General features: G+C 36.4%; 1 protein-coding gene across 19 annotated transcripts in view; it reads left to right on the forward strand.

Annotated features, from left to right (window-relative positions):
• TRIP12 (thyroid hormone receptor interactor 12) overlaps positions 1 to 21,834 on the forward strand; it is a 135,370-nt gene that overhangs the window by 99,030 nt on the left and 14,506 nt on the right. For 18 of the 19 annotated variants that reach the window (XM_014530161.1, XM_014530159.1, XM_014530160.1 and 15 more), the window contains 16 exons: positions 719 to 947; positions 1,266 to 1,384; positions 3,276 to 3,483; positions 5,630 to 5,730; positions 6,402 to 6,573; positions 8,335 to 8,476; positions 9,530 to 9,721; positions 11,126 to 11,277; positions 13,062 to 13,234; positions 13,610 to 13,683; positions 13,765 to 13,964; positions 14,578 to 14,705; positions 15,965 to 16,116; positions 16,681 to 16,823; positions 17,883 to 18,039; positions 19,900 to 19,998. In XM_014530161.1, coding sequence (XP_014385647.1) covers positions 719 to 947; positions 1,266 to 1,384; positions 3,276 to 3,483; positions 5,630 to 5,730; positions 6,402 to 6,573; positions 8,335 to 8,476; positions 9,530 to 9,721; positions 11,126 to 11,277; positions 13,062 to 13,234; positions 13,610 to 13,683; positions 13,765 to 13,964; positions 14,578 to 14,705; positions 15,965 to 16,116; positions 16,681 to 16,823; positions 17,883 to 18,039; positions 19,900 to 19,998 — 2,441 coding nt within the window. The remainder of the gene's footprint in view (positions 1 to 718; positions 948 to 1,265; positions 1,385 to 3,275; positions 3,484 to 5,629; positions 5,731 to 6,401; positions 6,574 to 8,334; positions 8,477 to 9,529; positions 9,722 to 11,125; positions 11,278 to 13,061; positions 13,235 to 13,609; positions 13,684 to 13,764; positions 13,965 to 14,577; positions 14,706 to 15,964; positions 16,117 to 16,680; positions 16,824 to 17,882; positions 18,040 to 19,899; positions 19,999 to 21,834) is intronic. The other variant, XM_014530165.1, reaches the window with a different exon arrangement.

The following is a 21,834-nucleotide window of genomic DNA, read 5'->3' on the forward strand; positions in this document are numbered from 1 at the left end:
GATTTCTGACATTTATTCCTCTCAGGGATTTAATCCATTGCTTTTAAAGCACTAGCTTAGAGTACAGAGGGTCAGCAAACTTTATCTAAAAAGGGCCAGATAGTAAATATTTTAAACTTTGCAGGCCATATAGTCCCTGTACTTAACACTGCTATTGGAGCTCTAAAACAGCATATACAGTTATATTAGCACATCTACATGCTTGTGTTCCAGTAAAATTTTATTTACAAAAATAGGTGATGGGCAAGATTGGGTCTCTGGACCATTCTTTGCCAACCCCTTGGTCTTGAGCTTACTTTTCATCAGTTACCTTTTATCTATACCTTATTCCCTCTAAGCAAACTGACAGATTACCTTGTTTTTCTGTATCTTCTAACTAAATATTCACTATTTATTTCTTACTGGTAGTTTAGTTGTTTTATGCTGAAATAATCCCAGTCTTTTGTTAAACATACTTAGTGAAATAACAGGCATAGTATATTGGTGCCTTGTTCTCTTCAGCTGGCCAGAAGGGTGAGTAATTTTTCTAGCTGGCTAAATTTTGTCTTCATGATCCCATTGGTATCTTTCTAGACCCCAGTTCATCACATTAGATGGGTTGATTTGTTTTATAATTAGAAATGTTTTAGCATTTCAAATAGTTACATAGGCATGAATGCTTTAAATATTGTTTGTTTCTGAAATCTGTAACTATAGGATTGAACATGTTTTATAACAGGTGGATATTCAGAGTTAAAGAAAGATGATGCTCGAGCACAGCTTATGAAAGAGGATCCGGAACTGGCTAAGTCTTTTATTAAGACTTTATTTGGTGTTCTTTATGAAGTGTATAGTTCCTCAGCAGGACCTGCGGTCAGACATAAGTGCCTTAGAGCAATTCTTAGGATAATTTATTTTGCTGATGCCGAACTTCTGAAGGACGTCCTAAAAAATCATGCTGTCTCAAGGTATGTTCATGAAAATAGTGAAAACATTTTAGAAATTCATGTTTCTACAAGTAATTTCTGAAATCTTTAAAGTATATGTAATATAGAAAAAAAATGTGTATTTGGAGTATCTTGAGCCCTTTGTTTTAATTACACTTTAATATTATTACACACTATAATAAAAACAAAAGTTGAGCTTTTAAGAAAAGTTTTTGTTTTAGTAGACTGGTTTCATAAATAAAATATTTTTCTCCCCAATTTAAAGTAGTATGACCAAAAATACTTGCCAAATTCAGACATGTTTTATGTACAAATGTGTTTTTTGGGGGGTTTTTTTAGCCACATTGCTTCCATGCTATCAAGTCAAGACCTGAAGATAGTAGTTGGAGCCCTTCAGATGGCAGAAATCTTAATGCAGAAGTTACCTGATATTTTTAGTGTTTACTTCAGAAGAGAAGGTAATGTCATTTATGATTATTTTTTTAGTCTGAATAGTATTTTAACAGTAGATCAGAACAGTTGTAAAGGGAATATTTTATACTTCATTGTATAGTTATTGGAATATTTTAAGGCAATACTCCAGTTGGAATCTTCAGAATGCAATTAGTCCATTCCTCTAATTGGAGGAATTTAAATGTTGAAATCAGCCCAGGAGACATGATACTTTTCCATTTTCTTTTTGAAGACCTCATAGATGAAGCTGTGTCACTCATTCAGGTTTTATCCTTTTATAACCTGCCAAGATATTCAAAGAAGTTCTTTCTCATCAACAGAAATCTCTTGATGGCTCTTTTGGTCTTTTAGGATACTTTAGTCTTGTGTGAGGGTACAGAAAATAATGGTATTTCCCCCTCAAGTAATCTTTAGCTTTGTTTTCTATCTTACCAACAATCCTGGTTCTTTCTGCATATGATCTATTTTCCATTTTTTGAGCACCTTTGCTGGATTAATATTCACATCTTAAGAATGCAATAATCAAAAAGTCCAACGCCACATATTAACATGAAATAGAAGGTAGACTCGCTCCACTTCCCAGAGATAATATCTATAGTTAACAATTCAGGAGTATGTACAAATTGATGTTTTCCATGCTCATATAAACATTTGGCATGTGTTTTTGTTTTTAGCTTTAGGTTATCCTGTATTTTGCAATCTGTATTGTGTTTTTGGTGTTCTATATTTTTGTTGTTTGCTTTTCAGTTCTACTTTTCTGATTTGGAAGTATATCAGAATTAGACTATTTTTTCCAGGGTGATTTTTGTTTTACTTTGATATGATCAATGATGCCATTATATTGAGTCTTCTTCCCCCAGTAGCATATATATCATGTTTATTGGGGAATCTTGATTGTTTCTAGTGCTTTGCATCCACCGTTCTTTGAGGTTTCACTTATATATCACTTATTTATGAAGATCTTTCTTTACATCTGTAAGATCCCCCTATTTTATGTTGGAACAGCACCATATTTTTCCTCTCATAAGCAGTTTATTCTTTATTTGTAATATCTTGCAAATTATGTCTTTCCCATTAGTCGGTAAGTGCCCTGAGTTCATTTTTTATATCCATGGCCATACTATTTCTAGTACCCAGAGTCTAGCATATGATTGCCACAAGTATTTGTGAAATGAATGCCTGAAGTTTGAATTAATTTGGACATCCTTTTTTTTTTTTTTTTTTTTTTTTTTTTTAAGAATGTGATGGAAAGCTCTGGACTCTTTCTGCAGAAAAATGTGAATATGTGAGCATGCACTCACATGCATTGAGACACACACCATTGCATACAATTTTATTGTTCTTGGACCATCCCCATGTACATCTTCCCATGATCCTAGCCTGGATATAACCCCTGCCATATAAGTTACTGTTTAGCTTTCCTATACACTTCCAAGAGTGTGAAAATCTTCTTCACCTTTCCATAGCTGGTGGTCTACTTTTGGCAGCAGTGTTACTGAGAGCTTGTCTCATTGTAGCATTTGAATTTAACTAATGATTGTAGTTCTTTACTCCCTTTCTGATCAAGCCCCACAGGTGCACTTTGTTTCTCTAATTGATTATTACTTATTTTAAATTTCTAGTGGGACTTTACTTGTGACCCTATTAAATTTCCTGTGTTCGCTTTTTGAATATTAGAAGACATTCAATATAAATATTTTTCTTTAATTCTGAATTTGCCTACTACTTTTCTAAATGGAGTCAAGTTGTAAATCCTGGCATCTAGTCCCCCCTCCCCATTTGCCAGGTACTTTTTATTCATTCCCTATAAATCAGTGTTAGCATTAATGGGTTTAGTAATGGCAGGGAGTCGATCATGATTAAAACTGACTTGTTTTAATTCCTATTACTACGTAGGTGTAATGCATCAAGTAAAACACTTAGCAGAATCGGAGTCTTTGCTGACAAGTCCACCAAAGGCATGTACAAATGGGTCAGGATCCTTGGGGTCCACAACGTCAGTCAACAGTGGAACAGCCACGGCTGCCACTAACGCTGCAGCTGACTTGGGATCCCCCAGCTTGCAACACAGCAGAGATGATTCTTTAGATCTGAGCCCTCAAGGGTAAGTTAGAGTCGTGTGGTGACGTCTGTGCTCTTTGCCTTTAACTCTGCCCTGGTGGCTGAGACTCACACAGGGAATAATTTGTTAGAGAGAGTGCATACTATATTTTTTCATCTGTATTTTGTTAGATGTTTAATGGGAATGAGAAGAAAAATGAACATTTTTTGCAAACCCTGTTATATTGAGCCATGTTTGGGAACCACAAGAGATACGTGGTCCATTTCCATTGATATAGAAGGGAACTAAGGCTCAGGGAAATTAAATAACAGTGTCACATACTTATTTTACAGATGTAGGATTGAGTCCTCATTTCTGATTCGATAATCTTGAATTACTGTGTTACATACAGCATACATAAAGAAAATTATCTGCTTCTACCTTTTTATCTGTTTATAGTTCCTTTTTTCTACTGTGCTATTAAGAACATTACCAGATCCTCGTATTGGTTTTAATTTTGTTGTGTTGAAATGAATCACACTCTAAAAATGTTTTTGTTTCTTTGATGTTAGAAATTTATTATTGCTGTATGAGTGGTGCATGATGAACCAAACTCAGTTCTGAAATTCAGGATGTATTCAGGGTGTAATGCTCCTTTTTACTCCTTTTTCGGTGAAAAGTAGATCTTGCTAAAATATATGATAAGTGGGGTCTAAATATTTAATCTTGTAAAATGCAAGATGACATTGTCCAGTGAAACTAGCCCATTCAGGATTCCAGCTGCTTTTGGCGCCACCTGGTGGCAGTTGTCTACTTTAGTTTAAATATGAATTTTGGCAAATCTGGGACTTGGGGGCACAGATTGGGACCTCTGGCACAATTGCTGTCACCTTAGGAAGCCCCTGAGCTTGGGTGGTACCCATATTATGGGCCCAATTTAAGCACATTGGATCTGGAGAATACTGGGAGCCCTCTCACTTCCCTGTTCTCAAGTTGGAATTGTCTTCCATTTTCCCTCACAGCCTTGCCTGCCTCCCTACTTCCTCCCCAGCTCCACTCTCTCTCCCTAGCTGCTGCAGTAAATCTTAAATTATGCAGGGTTTTACTATATAGCACAGGCATAGCGCCTGAGATATCATAGGTACATGGTGAAATATGACACATTTCAGACAAATGCAGTATTTCTGTGCCATTTAAATTAAGGAATTAGACTTGATTATTATAGGTTCTAACAGTTGATAATTCTGAAGAAAGAGGAAATACTATTTCTCTTAAAATTCTTTCAGAGTTTTAAGTGGTTCCATTCCCTTCTAATACAGTTTCAAATGTAAAGTTCATGTAAATTTTTAAAGGGGGAATTGTTCAATCATATTAAGTTTCTTCTTTGAAAGTTCACTTGTCCTGTTTTGTTTTTGATGAACATGGCAGATGTTGGAAGAATTTTTCAATTTTGCCAGTTTTATTTGGGTCACAGACCAACTGAACCAGAATATCTTTTCATCTTTTCTGTTGCATGTAACTTGTTATTCCAAGAGATATTTCAAATTATTTCTAATGTTGTTAAGAATAGTGAAAATAACACACAAATGCTATATATATTCTGTTTAATATATTCTAATTCAAAACAGGTTTATTTGTACTATCACTTGCTAGATTTATTTAGGTAATTTTGTGTGGTTATTTTTTAAATTACTAAAGTATTTGTAAATACATGATTTAGAATGTTATTGCCATTGCACACCATGAAATTTTTTAGGTAATACTGGAACGTATTTTTATAATATTATTACTTAGAGTTGTGTACTTGTTGTCATTTAGGTTAGGGAAGAATTATTGTACTCAGATTTAACACACTCTTTTTGTTTATGATTGCATAGTTCTTTTTAATACTGGTTCTTCACATTGTATACTTGTTTTATGTACTTTTCTATATGTACTACATTTTAACACAGAATTAGGTATCCTATTTTGTTTATTTTGAATAGTTTCTATAAACAGCTAGCTATTTTCTGAATTAATTATTTTCTGTGTTATGTACCTCTAGAACATAACAGACACAGAGTCAGCATTAAATAATCAAATGGAAGATACCCTGTTGTGGCAATATTTATTAACTCCCTATTTCTGCCATTTTAGCTTGCTTTTCAATGAGTGATGATAAGAAATCATGGTAATTGCTAAACTTATCTCATATTTTCCCATGTGATAGTCGATTAAGTGATGTTCTAAAGAGAAAACGACTGCCAAAACGAGGGCCAAGAAGGCCAAAGTATTCACCTCCAAGAGATGATGAAAAAGTAGACAATCAAGGTAATTCCTTTGACGAAACTACGGGTAGGTAAAAGGGAAATGGTAGTAGTTAAAGATATAGTTTAAATATCCTATTAAAACTGCTGATAGCCCAGCCAGTGTGGTTCGGTGATTGAGTGTTGACCTATGAGCCAGGAGGTCACGGTTCGATTCCCAATCACTGCACCTGCCCAGGTTGTGGGCTCGATCCCCAGTAGGAGGTATGCAGGAAGCAGCCGATCAATGATTCTCATCATTGATGTTTCTATCTCTCTTCCTTTCCCTTTCTCTCTGAAATCAATAAACATATATTTCAAAACAAAACTGCTGATAGTTTGGAAGTCTCCTGAATACCCAGTGTTCTTAGTTCTTTTGGCTAATCTATTAAGAATGAGAATCTTGCTCTGGCTGGGTAGGTGAGTTGGTTAGAATGTAGTCCCGAAACACCAAGATTGTGGATTTGATAACCATCAGGGCACATTTAAGAATCAACCAATGAATATATATAAATAAGTGGAACAATAAATTCAGTTGATCTCTCTCCATCTCTCCCTCTCCCTCCATTCCTCTCTCCCTCCCTCCCTCTAAAATAGAAAATACTGAAAAATAAAAGAATGAGAACCTTAAAATTCAGTTGGTTTTTGTCAGTTATTGTAAAATAATTTAACTATCATTCTCTCTTCTTTTCATAGCTAAAAGCCCCACCACTACTCAGTCACCTAAATCTTCTTTCCTGGCAAGCTTGAACCCAAAAACGTGGGGAAGGTTAAGTGCACAGTCCAACAGCAACATTGAACCAGCACGAACTGCAGGAGTCAGTGGTCTTGCCAGGGCCGCTTCAAAGGACACCATATCCAATAATAGGTGAAGTGGGGAAGATCTATATTCTATTCTTTGATTAGAAAAACAGCACATTTATTGTATGGAGATGAAACTTGGACACAGACCTTTAATGTGTGCTCAGAAGTGGCATAGTTCAAGAATGTAGTATTTTCTCAGTTTTTAAGTCCTGTGCCTGGCTTTGTCTTGAGTTCCAGTGTTACATTTTAAAGATCTTCTAAGACAAAAAATCAACAGGGAAACAGCGATCCTAGACAACACACTAGATCAAATGGATTTTTAATACTTTGTATTTTTTTCTATTTTTAAAATTTTATCTTTATTGTATAAAGTGTTATAGATATTCCCTTTTTTTCCCCCATTGACCCCCTCTCCCACTCCCATCCCCTCCCCAGGCATTCACCCTAACTATTGTCTGTGTCCATGGGTTATGCCTGTTCTATATAATAAAAGCTTAATATGCTAAGTGTCTGACTGTTTGACCAGTCGCTGTGACACACACCACCAGGGGGCAGACGCTCCAATTGGTAGATTAGCCTGTTGCTGGGGTCTGGCCGATTGGTCCTTCCCTGGCCCCGATCGTGCAACTGTGGGGTCCCTCGGCCTGGCCTGCACCCTCTTGCAATCTGTGATCCCCCAGGGGGATGTCAGAGAGCCGGTTTCAGCCCGTCCTGTATCCTTCCCAGACCTTCCTTCACCCCATTATTGTCCTTGTCCATGGGTTATGCATAAATGCATTTAAGTTATATTGTTGATCTCTTCCCTCCCACTTCCTTTGCTCTGAGGATTCTCAGTCTGTTGCATGCTTCCATGTTTCTGGACCTATTTTTTTATTTTATTTTGTTCATTAGATTTCACATATAGGTGAGATCATGTGATACTTGTCTTTGATCTAGCTGCTGGGACTCATGTATTTTCAAAACCAAACAAATTATGTTCCCCAAGGAATCTGTTTCTCAGTTTTGATCCAGGTACTGGAAAATTGACTTTTTTGAGGAAGTGTTCATACACGTATTTTTATGACACCCCACCTCTCCCCTTTACAATGGAACTTAAGGATCTTAGAGTAGAGGGTTTTTTAGGAACTTAGAAAACTACCAGCTAACCTGTTTATACCAGTTTATGGCTTTTAAGAATTATGTTTTTAAAGCCCTTGAGAATTGTTTTATTTTGTTGGCTCTGGATGTAGCATACCAACAAAGGATTACTTCCTCTGCAAGTAAGAAATTTAAAAATGTGAAATGTCATTGGAAAACAGTCTCTTTTTGTTTGGTTGATTGGTTTGTTTGGTTGGTAGTAGCTGTTTTTCAGAATTTCAGTTAGTAAAAATAATAGAGCAAATATATTTCTGAAGCTATTTGAATTTGTAATTTAGACAGCAAGGTGTCAGTTGTTGTAGTTAATCATGTAACTAACCAGGACTTGTTTCTGGTCTATAGGGCTCTACTTTAGCTCTCCAGAGAACACAAGTAAAGGAAATGCAGATATGTCTGTATCTTAGAAAGTAGTTATGTAAAATCGCTCTCAGCTGAATGCCTAGGAAACTGCTACCTTGTAGAGTCCCAAGAAGTTAGAACTTTGGTTTACTCTTCATGCATGTGTGCATTTCTCTAGGTATATCTTCAAAATGAAACTTAATTTGGTTAATGTGAAGTCTGAATTTATTAGTCTAGAACCTTGGGCCAAAAAAGGTTTTATATGTAGCAGTTATTTGCCTTTGATCAGAAGTTATAATTGAAATTCTTTCTGTGTACACTGAGCTATATCTCCTTTTCCTTCTTTCAGAGAAAAAATTAAAGGTTGGATTAAGGATCAGGCACACAAATTTGTTGAGCGTTATTTCAGTTCTGAAAACATGGATGGTAGCAACCCTGCATTGAATGTCCTTCAGAGACTTTGTGCTGCAACTGAACAACTCAACCTCCAGGTATTGTATCCAGTGCATCCTGCTGGCCCCTTTTCAGTATCTTCCAGCACTCTCTGTCTTGCTGTTTTTTTTCTTGTTTATAACTCTAGCTTTCCGCCAATTTAATCCTTATAGATAGACTTTTTAGCTAGATATGTGCTATATTAGCATTGACATTCTTTAATTTATCACTTGCTTTTATGCTTCATTATTTCATCATTAAATGTACTATAGAAATCTCATCTTTGACCTTTTTTTGTGACATTCCATATTTATTGACAAATGAAGAGACTTTAGAAATGTCTCTCTAAGACCTCTTTAGTTTACAGGCATTTGAGCTGATAGGACACTCCTTAACCCCTTCACCTGGATTCTAATAGTAGTTAGAAAGGGTTCAGGTTTATTAAACCTTTTATATTTCATCTGATTCTTCATCTTTTCACTTTTTTTATGTATTTTGAACAATTTGAGTAGTACATGTTTTTCAAGAAATTTACCATTTTATTCAGATTTTAAATGTATTAGTTTAAAGCCCTGCCCTAACCGGTTTGGCTCAGTGGATAGAGCGGCAGCCTGCGGACTGGAAGGTCCCAGGTTCGATTCCGGTCAAGGACATGTACCTTGGTTGCGGGCACATCCCCAGTGGGAGGTGTGCAGGAGGCAGCTGATCGATGTTTCTCTCTCATCGATGTTTCTGGCTCTCTATCCCTTTCCCTTCCTCTCTGTAAAAAATCAGTGAAATATATTTTTTTAAAAAAATTTAAAGCCCTACCTTGTGTTCTTTTATTTTTCTATTATATTATAGCTCTTTATTCCTTAATTTGAATTCTCATCCTCTGTTGTTGTTGAATTGTGAAGGTTTTTCTTTTTATGGTAGTATGAATACTAGTTTTTTGTTTTGAAATATTTAACCTTTTGTGAATGTTTTCCGGGGATCTACCAAGAGTGCACCAGGCCCCTCCCTTTTTTTGTATGGTATTGAGGATGAATTCAGTTTCATTTGGGAAATGTAAATTATGCATTTGGTAAGGGCTATTGAAATTAATATAGAAATACTGTTTCTGACTCTTTCAGGTGGATGGTGGAGCTGAGTGCCTTGTAGAAATCCGTAGCATAGTCTCAGAGTCAGATGTTTCATCGTTTGAAATCCAACATAGTGGATTTGTGAAGCAGCTGTTGCTATATTTGACATCTAAAAGTGAAAAGGATGCTGTGACCAGAGAGATCAGATTAAAGAGATTTCTTCATGTATTTTTTTCTTCCCCAGTAAGTTATCTAATAATGTTTGCATGAATCTTATTATAAGAATCACTGTTCACTTATGTATCTTTTCATCCCAGTAGTAATTTCCAGTAGGTTTTGGTCAAGATATTCAGGTAAAGTTTCTAGTTTGCTTGTACACAGTTGGAATCCTTGGTTTTTTATATATGAAGTAAGCAGTAAAACAACAATAGGGATTTAATGAAGCCAGTGCCAAAGTTTCCCTGGTCAGTGTATCTTGAGTCTTTGGGGTTTTTTTTCTGCAGGACAACCCATTAATTGTAGTCTCTCTTCTGTGAATGCATTTTATTCTCAATATTTGTTTCCAAACTTATTGGAGTTTGAGATAGGTGATAGATAGATAGATAGATAGATAGATAGATAGATAGATAGATACAGTAGACATAGTGTAGCTATAACCATAAGGTAGACATATATATATTTCCACTTTTTATGTAAAACATAGCAAATGCTTCTTGACGTAGGATGAGGTCACATTCCAATTAACCCATTGTAAGTTGCAAATATTTTAAGTCAAAAATTTATTTAATACATCATAGTTTCACACGTGCCGAACATCATACTTCAACATAGCCTACCTTAACCATGCTTAGAACGAAGCACGGTTTCTACTGAATTCTTGTCACTCTCGCACCATTGTAAAGTTGAAAAATTGTGAGTCAAACCGTCTTAGGTTGGGGACCATCTGTATTAAAAAAATTCCATTCAAAAGTGCTTAGTCATATTTACAATGTGGATTATAAGGCCAGAATTTAGAGTAGCTCCTTTTTCTTTACCCTCAGTAGCTGAGAGCTAGAGAATAACTATTCTTGGAAACTTGATTTTACACTACTGGTTTACAACTGCTTAAGACAAGGCATCTCTAGGGAAGTTTCTCTGGCTCATCTGTGTAGTAGGGCCAAGGATAGCTCTCCTGTGTGTGAGTGCAACTCCTTACCATGCCTTTCTAGTTTGTGGGGATTTGAGCATTACTTATATTACTTTAACTTGTTATTTATTAGAGAGTCATTAGATGTGTAGCAATATTGGATGTACTTTTCTCCCACACTTAAGATTTTATACAGATGTCATCTCTTTCCTGAAATTCCTTGGTGCTTTCTGGGTTTTAAGAGTTCTACAATATAATACATGAACCATATATTACCTGATGTCCTCAGTAGATTCTAAATATCACTTTAGATACAGTAAATATTTCTGTGGCAAAGCATGAATATTTCTACTAAAAAAATATAGTCTCATGTCTGTCTGAGTCAGATTTTGCCACCAAATGAAACAATAAAAGAGAATAGATGGTTTCCCTTTGTAAAACTGCCTGTTAAAGTTTCCTGTTGAGGAGTGTTCCCTGTCCAAGAGGCCTTGTTTAACCTATTGGTTTATTTATATCTTTAGCTTCCTGGAGAAGAGCCCATTGGAAGAGTAGAACCAGTCGGTAATGCACCTTTGTTGGCATTAGTTCACAAGATGAACAACTGCCTCAGCCAGATGGAACAGTTTCCAGTCAAAGTGCATGACTTCCCCAGTGGGAATGGGACAGGAGGCAGGTAAGGATCATTGCCTAAGTGTGCCCTTTTCCTTTGACTGCGCTTAATTAATCTTGTTGAGGTAAAGTGGCAAGAGGTCTGGTAACATCTTCATCTGCCTAAAGAGCATTTAGCTATTATTACTGAAGAAATTGAATAGTCTAAAAAGTAAATAAAATACTGTTTATCTTTAAAATCACACTGTTTCTTAAACATAATGGTTTAGAAATGTATAACCCAGTCACTATTGGCAACTTGCAATCTGTTTTCCATAAATTGGCATACTTTATAATGCTTCAAGAATTTTGTGGATCTAGAAAATAAAACATTTACGTTTCTGTGCAGTAATGTGATTTTATATGTAATGTGAGTGCTTATAACTTTGTATTGTGATGGGTTTTAACAAGTAAGTGTTTATTTTGAAGTTTTGCTGTTTTAAATAAAACTTGTTTTTTCAATAATATAGTAGTTTTATAGGATTCATGAGATACTGTACAAAGAATTATTGTAGGAGTTAATTGTTTTGTTTTATATGAAGTTATAAGCTTCCTAGAATATTATAACTAGAAGCCTGGTAAATATGAAGTTAGTTTTTTTAATTCTTAAAATACACAATCTGCTGTGTTTATAAAACATTCAAATTTTTGATTGAATTAAAACTGCATCTTGAGTAGATAAAGTGATCAATGTGGACTAGGTTGTTTTTTACTTTGAAATTTAATGTAGAGTGTGATATTTAGGTTTTTATTTTATTTATTTTTTATTGATTTCAGAGAGGAAGGGAGAGGTACAGAAATAGAAACAACAATGATGAGAGAGAATCATTGATTGGCTGCCTCTTGTATGACCCCCACTGGGGATCAAGCCCGCAACCCAGGCACTTGCCCATGACCAGAATCAAACCTGGGACCCTTCAGTCCGCAGGCCGACGTTCCATCCACCAAGCCAAACCAGCTAGGGCTGATACTCAGTTTTGATCATTATGCCATACTGGAGTATTTTGTAAAATGAGGGGATATTTTCCACTATGCTGAGAAAACCATGAAGCTTTTCATTTTTATCCAAATTTATATACTATTAAATAAGTATGTACATATTTATATATCAATATACAGTGGGGCCTTGACTTACGAGTTTAATTCGTTCCGTGACAGAGCTCGTAACTCAAATTACTCGTATGTCAAATCATTAAAGTGAACGAGTGAGACACGTGATGCTGGGCTGATGTGGCGTTCACTGTGACGTTCGCTGCGCCAATTAGCGGTGGGGTATCTGAAGCTGGCTCGTAACCCGAATTTTAGCTCGAAACTCAAAGCAAAAAATCGGCCGAGAGACGGCCCATATCTCGAAAAACTTATTAGTCGGGACACTCGTAAGTCAAGGCCCCACTGTACTGGAATATTCTTTCCCATAACCCCTATTTACATGCTTTATGGAACCTCGTAGATAACCATATTTTAAGCTTATCTGTTATCTTACTCCTGCCAGCCCTTTTCTGAAATGAACAGTTAAATAGCCTTACCAGATTTAGACTGGTGTAGCTATTGAATTACTTCTTTCAAAAGAATATAGCAAAATTTGTACACCTCAAACTAATATAAGTTTGTGTGCCAACAGTAAAGTTTTAAAAGTGATTTTATAGCAGACATCATTTTATTTGTCATTTTATAATAAATGTCTTGAATTGCTGGTGTTTACTTTGTGCCTTAAGAAAATGCAGAGTTTGTATTATCTTGCTTTTATTTGAATTAATTTTGTTGATTTTGAAAATAATAGAATAACTTTTTTTCACAAATTATCTTGAGCTTTTCTCTTAACAGAGGATCACAGGCTTTAAAATTTTTCAACACACACCAGTTAAAATGCCAGTTACAGAGACATCCAGACTGTGCAAATGTGAAGCAGTGGAAGGGTGGACCTGTCAAGATTGACCCCCTGGCTTTGGTACAAGCGATTGAGAGATACCTTGTAGTTAGAGGTACTCTTCATAATGTATATTGTGTGTTTGTATGTACTTCTGGGATAAAATTAAGGAGTTAAAATTATTTCCCTTCTTATTGCTGTTTCTATTAAAACCTAGCATCAAGAACTTGTGTTCCCGTCATTTATTTTATGTGTAGTATATAGAAATGTGTTCAACATAGTAGAGGTTGACTGCTTACTTGAGTGATGAGTTAATTTTTCTTGTTGGAATATAGTAGAAATGACATTTTGTATTTGACACTTTTCTTAGATGTTTCTGCTTTGTAGATCAAAGTGTTTTTCTAAGACTATATTAGCTTAAACGTAAATACAGGCTTTTCTTTGTTGTGTAAAATTTGCTAGGAGTTGAACAACCTTCTTGGGTTTTTAGGTTATGGAAGAGTAAGAGAAGACGATGAAGACAGTGATGATGATGGCTCTGATGAGGAAATAGATGAATCTCTGGTAAGGTACTATTCCCACCATGTTGTCATGCATAATGTTCAGGGCCTATAGGTTAAATAGATTCTGTTTTGCTTCATTCAGGCTGCTCAGTTCTTAAATTCAGGAAATGTAAGACACAGGCTACAATTTTACATTGGAGAACATTTGCTACCGTATAACATGACTGTGTATCAGGCAGTACGGCAGTTCAGTATACAGGCTGAAGATGAAAGGGAATCTACTGATGATGAGAGCAATCCTCTAGGAAGAGCTGGTATTTGGACGAAGACTCATACAATATGGTAAATCTCAAAATGATTTTGTTTGTTTTCTCCAACTTTGACACTATTTGTGTATTTTGGAATTGGTTCTAATGGCTGACTTGCATAAGGAGAGGGGACCCTAAATCCTACATTTCATCATTAAAAGCCTCTTCAAATATCTTATCTTTGTGTGTGAGCACCTGTGGGTGCATGAGTGTGTGTATTTATCTTCCTCATTAAGTCAACTAGATACAAAATATATTCTTGGATATAATTATAGTTTATATATCTACTTTTCTAGATTTATTTCCAGTCTTTAAATAAGACAAACATTTTTGTAAGATGTTCCTTTAGCTATTAGAAATCGGGGCATCTCTGAATCTTAAGAAACATTTGGATGCAACTTTGTCTTGTTTGTGAATGTCTGCTACTTACATTTAAAGAGAGCTGTTCTTCTCAGAACTCCTAAGCTGGTGTTCTCTTCTAGGAAGCAGTCCCACTGGTAATTTTCTGCATATGTAAGTAGGGAGAGAGAGGATAGATCTCACAGAGTTCTCTGGTAACTCTAGTATCTGTGGCTTACACTTTGGCCTTGTAAAATAATTTGCAGTTTTAAAATCTGCTTTTGGTTTAACTACCCCTGTCACTTTAGGTACAAACCTGTGAGAGAGGATGAAGAAAGTAATAAAGATTGTGTTGGTGGTAAAAGAGGAAGAGCCCAAACAGCTCCAACAAAAACTTCCCCTAGAAATGCAAAAAAGCACGATGAGTTATGGCATGGTAAGTTGCAATATGAAGGGAAAACTGCCCTGGGTCAGTATCTTCCTGTCTTCATGGTTTTAAAGGAGTGATTTATTTCTATCTAGTAGTAGTAAAATCTTTGAGTATAACTTAGAAAAAAATGAAGTTACTACCAACATTTGACGGTTTTTAATTGAACCCTTGACTTTAAAGTCTAGAGCATGAAAACGAAAATATCTGCAAAATTAAATTTGGAAAGAAAATTGGGAAAAACTCATTCTTTTCATGAAGAACTCACGTTTGCATGAATGCTAGACAAATTCAGTAACAGAACACATTCTCTAAAGAAGAGACTGATTGGCAGATTGGCCCTTAATTTTTATTGGCATTCATTATGATAGTATAATCCAGTAATGTAGAAGGAATAAAAAATTTTGCCAGTAGAGTGTAATAGCATCTCCTAAAGGACTTCTTTTTCTTTACAGCATTTTCTTCTCATTTGATTTTGCTGGTTTCCTTCCCCTCCTTTATATGATGGTAATGCTTTAGCATTTGTCCACATTCTCATTCCATGGGGACTGCCTTTATCAGGGATTTCCAAACACTGGTGTCAGTTGATGAAATTTTCCTGGTTTACATAAATAAGGGCATTGTAGGAATTTTTTTTTCCATAAAGCCAAGTTTATTCTTTTTAAAGGGGTCTTTGTTTTGAAATGTTTGTTTTTTGTTTTTGGTGCTAAAATTCGCCTTTTTTATGCAATGATAGTGTTGTGATTTTTAATTCTTTTGCTCAGTTAAAGCAAATGGCAACAGTGTCAATCCCTCATTTATTTTTATTTTCATGCTACTTGGTGAGATATAAGAATAGAGGAATCACAATTCCTACTTGGAATCTGTCACAGTCTACCCTGTCATAAGCCTTGGATTAAATAACCAAATCTGAAATATACAGGCAGTTTCTATAACTGAATTTAAATTCAAACATTTTGTCTTTACTCCTCTCTGGCTGTTTTATTGTTAGTTATTATTTCTGGTATAAAGAAATGCAAACAAGTTAGTTTTTCTCCTTTATGATGTTTATTTGGGTATGGGAAGGAAAGTATAAATTTCATAAACCTGGATGAATTATATATAAGGTTTAAAAAAAAAGTTCAAGCTATCAATTCTCTACCAATAAGATCCAAGCATTAAATCTTAACAATTTACAAGTACTGTTTTTAGGCATGATAAGATAACACTGGCTCCATTAGCTTGGCTTTTCTAACTATAATACTTTACTTTGATCTTTTGCCCTCTAGATGGAGTGTGCCCATCAGTATCAAATCCTTTAGAAGTTTACCTCATACCTACACCACCTGAAAATATAACTTTTGAAGATCCATCATTAGATGTGATTCTTCTTTTAAGAGTTTTACATGCCATTAGTCGATACTGGTATTACTTGTATGATGTGAGTATTACTGAAGTTTTCTGTGATGTGTTATTCATTACATGTTATCTTATAGTTTCTGTCTAGTGATTTATGAATTTCCTGTTGTACTAGAAACAGAAACAGTGACTCAGTTAAATGCAGAGATCCTGGCCCAGTGAAGTTAAGCTACAGCATGAAATTGAACATACTTTTATTATAGTTAAAATTCTTTATGTACATTTAACCCAAAGTTCATTTATCTAAGTTAAGATGTATGTTAAGTAAAGAGTTGGGTGAAAGTTGAATGCGGCCTTTGATATTTATATAATGTAGGGAAGAATGAAGGAGTTGGCCTTACATAAAGTATTAGCTCCCACATCAGTGATTGAGCCAGTACTCATGGCATGTGGGGGTTGAGGTGTTTCAGCTATGCATTATAGAAATTCTCATTTGTGTTAGGACACAACAATGAGAAGCTGTATATTATATTTTGAAAACAAGTGAAATCTGGGCACTTCGTATACATATTTGGGGATAAAGGAAGAGATATTGAATATAGTCCTGTTTTACTACATATGGACTTTTTTCTTAAACATTTTGCAGAATGCATTGTGCAAGGAGATTATTCCAACTGGTGAATTTAATAACAGTAAGTTGACAGCAAAAGCAAACAGGCAGCTTCAAGATCCTTTAGTAATCATGACAGGAAACATCCCAACATGGCTTACTGAACTAGGAAAAACCTGGTAAGACTACCACTTCTATAATGGTGGCCTTGGGAGTGTTATCATTGTATTGGTCTTTATATTTTGTTACAGAAACAGTGTTTAGTGAACCTGTTTAATGTGTTTAGTAACATTGTCATATTTGATCACAGCTTGCTTACTAGTGTAGCTTTAGCATCCAAACAGACTAGGCAAGCTGGAACTAGTACTAGATCTACTGATTGTATATGTCTGCCTATATGAAATAGAAAAGTACACAAGGATATTTGACTGAGGAGATTCAAATCCTCTGCCACGATAAAATCAGATTCCAAAAGTGGAATTGAGTGATTCTCTGATCCTGCTTGGGTCCACACCTATATTCTTAGAAACTATAGAACTGCATTGTCAGTATAATAGCCACTAACCACATGTGGGTATTTACATCTAGATTAACTAAAGTTAAATAAAATTAGAAATTTATGTTTTTAGTCACACTAGCCACATGCTCACATATCTACCTGTATTAGGCAGATACAAATACTGAACATTCATGTCATCACAGGAAGTGCTCTGGTAGCTCTGTCAAAATCATACATTAGGAGGCAAGTAGAACCTCTGTTACTGCAGCTGCCATTTGCATCTTTTAGTGACTTAGAAATGCTAAAGCTAAGAGAAAAATCATGAACTGGTAAAGCCACCAGTATTTGTGTATATATGGAATGGGGTAGGTCACTAACTTGTGAAGTGTTGATCAGATTTTAAAATTTAGCTTTCACTAGTCATGTTATACTTCCTAAAGGTCTTTGGGTATATTATAGACAATCTTGAATAGACTTGATTTCAATTTCAAACATAAGAATTTTAATGATTGAATTTCAGATTTCACAATGAAAGGCTACTTAATGTATTATTATGTGATCACTTAACAAATTTCATACAAGAATTAAGGAAATTCTTCAAAATTAGTTTACTTAGACCATTTTTATTGGTCATATTTACAAGTATTCTGTATCATATTAAAACTTGTTTCTAATACAGGGTTTTTTATGGTTTCTGATTCTAATTCAGATAATAAAGTTATATCACATCTTTTTACAGCCCATTTTTCTTCCCTTTTGATACCCGGCAAATGCTTTTTTATGTAACTGCATTTGATCGGGACCGAGCAATGCAAAGATTACTTGATACCAACCCAGAAATCAACCAGTCTGATTCTCAAGATAGCAGAGTTGCACCTAGATTGGATAGAAAAAAAGTAAGTTTCTCCACCAATTTTTAAAGATAAATCAAACTGAGATTTTCAAAATAATGGGAAAACTAGAAATATGGTACATCTAATTTTACCTATTGGTTTAGAGGGCTGCCTTAGTCACAGTCCTCTCTTTGCTTATCTTTTGTAATCATCTTTTATCCATGTTTTCCTGTTAGTCTCTTGGAACTGTGCTATCTATGAGTCTTTTTCAATCTCCAGTTAGAGTTCTTTTTCTCAGTTTCTGAAATAATTTCTATAGTTCTTTTATCTTTTAGTCTTCATAACTCTTGTGCCAAGAAAAAATCTTGTCTTTTCTTGCTGAGGCTTTCTTCCTTTCTAAATTAGGAACTCAAATTAGCCCCCCTTTTATAATTGACTAGAGGCCCTGTGCATGGATTCGTGCACCCATGGGGTCCCTCGGCCTGGCCTACAGCGATTGGGCCAAAACCGCCTCTACATCCCCTGAAGGGTCCCGGATTGCGAGAGGGCACAGGCCAGGCTGAGGGACCCCACTGGTGCACGATCAATCGGGGTCGGGGAGGGACCGTGGGAGGGCTCCAGGGCATGTCCAGCCCGTCTCGCCCAGTCCCGATCGGCCAGACTCTAGCACAGTGGTTCTCAACCTGTGGGTCGCGACCCCTTTGGCGGTCGAACGACCCTTTCACAGGGGTCGCCTAAGACCATCCTGCATATCAGATATTTACATTACCATTCATAACAGTAGCAACATTACAGTTATGAAGTAGCAACAAAAATAATTTTATGGTTGGGTCACAACATGAGGAACTATATTTAAAGGGCCAGAAGGTTGAGAACCACTGTGCAGCAAGCTAAGCGACTAGTCAAAGGGTCAGACACTTAGCATGTTAGGTTTTTATTTTTATAATTGATCCCTATGCAGTAGGTAGAATTAATCAGCTCTCCTTCATTCCCTTAGCAAATTACTCCAATTAGAAGAAACTGAAACAAAATCCTTGATACATTTTATGTCCATAGACCAGTTAGCCCCCTGTGTTGTTGACTTCATCTTCCTGTGCTTCTAATCTGGCTCCACATTCATAGCCCTAAAACACACAGCTCTAAGCCATTTGCATCTGAGACCCAGTCCTACACTTATGCCACTACACTGCCTTTTACTTAAGACTTCTCTCCTGCCTCTTTCTTGCTGAGGATTCTTATGCGAGTCTGTCTTCTCAAAACCTTTATCTCCAAAAGTCTCATAAGAGCCATTAGTAATGACAGAAGAAGAGGAGTGGAAGGAATGAGAAGCAAAACAAAACCAAAAACATTATACTTTAAAAGAAAAAACAACACTCGCTACTCCTATCTTGATAGGTGTCATTAGGATTCCATAAAAATTGTGCTGGTAGACTTTGGAGATCTGCCAAAACCTTCCTCGTCCTCATGAATCTCATTAGTAGATGTTTGCAGTAGAGTTTGTCGGATCTCTGCAGGTCAGGGCCAGTAATAGGTTTCCAGCTCACCTATCACCTCCATTCCTATTTCTTCATCATCTGCCTATCTATAAGTGCACCCAGGGATATGTTAAGTTACTGCAGCCCTGAATTGCTTTGATGTTTGGCAGTGTTTCAGAGATCCTTCTCCAACTTGAATTTTCTGAACTTGCCATGGGCTCAAGATAAAAATTACACTTACATCTAACTTTTCTTCATGTATGTATGCCAGGAATGCTGTCGATGTTTATAGCAGTGCAGCTACTTCTTAACCTTTTCTGAGGTATGCTTTGTAAAAAAATAGTTTTTTAGCAGTTTAGTTAATTTTTTTTGCACTTCAAGAAGTAGCACCTGTTTATTAAAGTGTAATGTGTACTTATTTTCCTCACTTTTGTACTTTATCTTGTAGCGTACTGTGAACAGAGAAGAGCTGCTGAAACAAGCCGAGTCTGTGATGCAGGATCTTGGCAGCTCACGGGCCATGTTAGAAATTCAGTATGAAAATGAGGTGAGTTTTTGAGTCAGGACAGTTTTGAGCATGATTTGTGTCCTTGATAAGATTGTCATTAGAGTTTCTTGGTCCTGTGAAATTCTAAAAGATAATTGGGAATTACCTGACATCTGGAAATTTTTAAAAAAAACAGGTTTACTAAGATATTATTTGTGTATAATAAATGTACATTTTTAGGATGTACAATTGTAAGAGTTGACAAGTATACAGTCTGTAATCACTACCACACCATGATCAAGAAAAAAATACAACCACCATCACAAAATATTTTCTTGGACCACTTTACAGTCAGTGCCTGCTCTTTATCCCCTGTCCCTGCCCCTGTAGTTTTGTCCTTTTTTACAGTCATAATAAATGGAATTATACAGCATGTAACCATTTTTGTTACTCTTCTCTCACTTAGTATAATGCTTTTGAGATTCATCCATGCTATTGTTTCCTTTTATTGCTGAGTAATAGTAATAGACCATTCATAGTATGTTTCATCACCAGTTGATGTACATTTGAGTGTTTCATGTCATTTAATATTTTAAGTTGTCTGTTTTACCTATGGAAATAACAGTATTTGGATAAAGGAAATAGACTGATTTGATCTGTGATTTCTACTTAGCATAGGAGTAGTATGCTAAAGGGAGAAAGAACTGACTTTAAAGCACCATCTTGTGGGTATCAGGTATTACTGCAGTTTTATTCATTTCTCTCTTTGCTTCTCTCTCCTCTTTCCCCTCCTTTCTTTCCTCCAAGACCCAGTGGAGAACAAAATGTACAAAGTCCCTACCGTCATGGGACTTTTCTTTTAGTTTGGGGAGGTCAATACACACACAGACACTCATACACGTGGCTATGAGATGAAGAAAAAGAAAGGAAAATAGGAAGATGGAGCATGATGGGGAGGGGACAGGGTGTTCTAAGGTGACATTTGAGGAGAAGAATATCTCTAGCAAAAGAACAGACATGCAAAAGCCCTGAGGCAACATTCCTTCCTGGTGGCAGATGACTGTGGCTGGAGGGTGGGAGGAGGGATCATAGGACACGTGGGCAGTTTTTTTAACCTGAGCTTTTGCTGTGAGTGAGATAGGAAGCCTCAGAGGGTGTGGAAGAATGATACAAAACTATGTTTTGTAAGGCTCTCTCTTAGCACTGTGAGTATAGGCTGTGAGATGCCAAGAATGCTGGTGCAGAAACCAGATGAGATATTGGTGGTAATAGTTTATATGTTTTGAAGGTGGGGCGGGCTTAGTGTTGAATGATTGGTTGCAATGTGGAGAGTAAGACTGAGAAGAGCCACAGATGGCTCCCAGGTTTGGGTTGGAGTGTGGGCTGAATGCTGATACCTTTCACTGCTGTGGAAAACTAACAAAGGGATGGGGGGATTAGGAACATGTCACCAGGTCCCAACAGATCAGTTTGGAAAGTTGAGTTTTACCTTTGGTGGACTGCACCTAATCTTTTAAACTAGTTTGGATACTTTTTAAAAGTAACGGTGATAATCCTGTGTAATAAAAGCCTAATATGCAAATTGACCGAAAGTTTGAACAACTAGTCGCTATGATGTGCACTGACCACCAGGGGCAAATGCTCAACACAGGAACTGCCCCCAGCCCGCAGGCCCCAACTGGCAGTGATGGGTGGCGAGCCTGCAGCACCAGGCCAGCTAAGGCGGGTGCCAGTGGGGGCCCCTCATCGCCCCACCAGTCACCCCACAGATCAGCCCTGATCACAGGCGAGGCCTAGGGACCCTACCCATGCATGAATTTCTTTTTTTTTTAAATTTTGTTTTATTGCTTAAAGTATTACAAGGAGTATTACATATGTCTCCTCCCCCCCCCCTCT

The sequence above is a fragment of the Myotis brandtii genome, unplaced genomic scaffold (genome assembly GCF_000412655.1).
Source record: "Myotis brandtii unplaced genomic scaffold, ASM41265v1 scaffold727, whole genome shotgun sequence".
Lineage (NCBI taxonomy): Eukaryota > Metazoa > Chordata > Mammalia > Chiroptera > Vespertilionidae > Myotis > Myotis brandtii.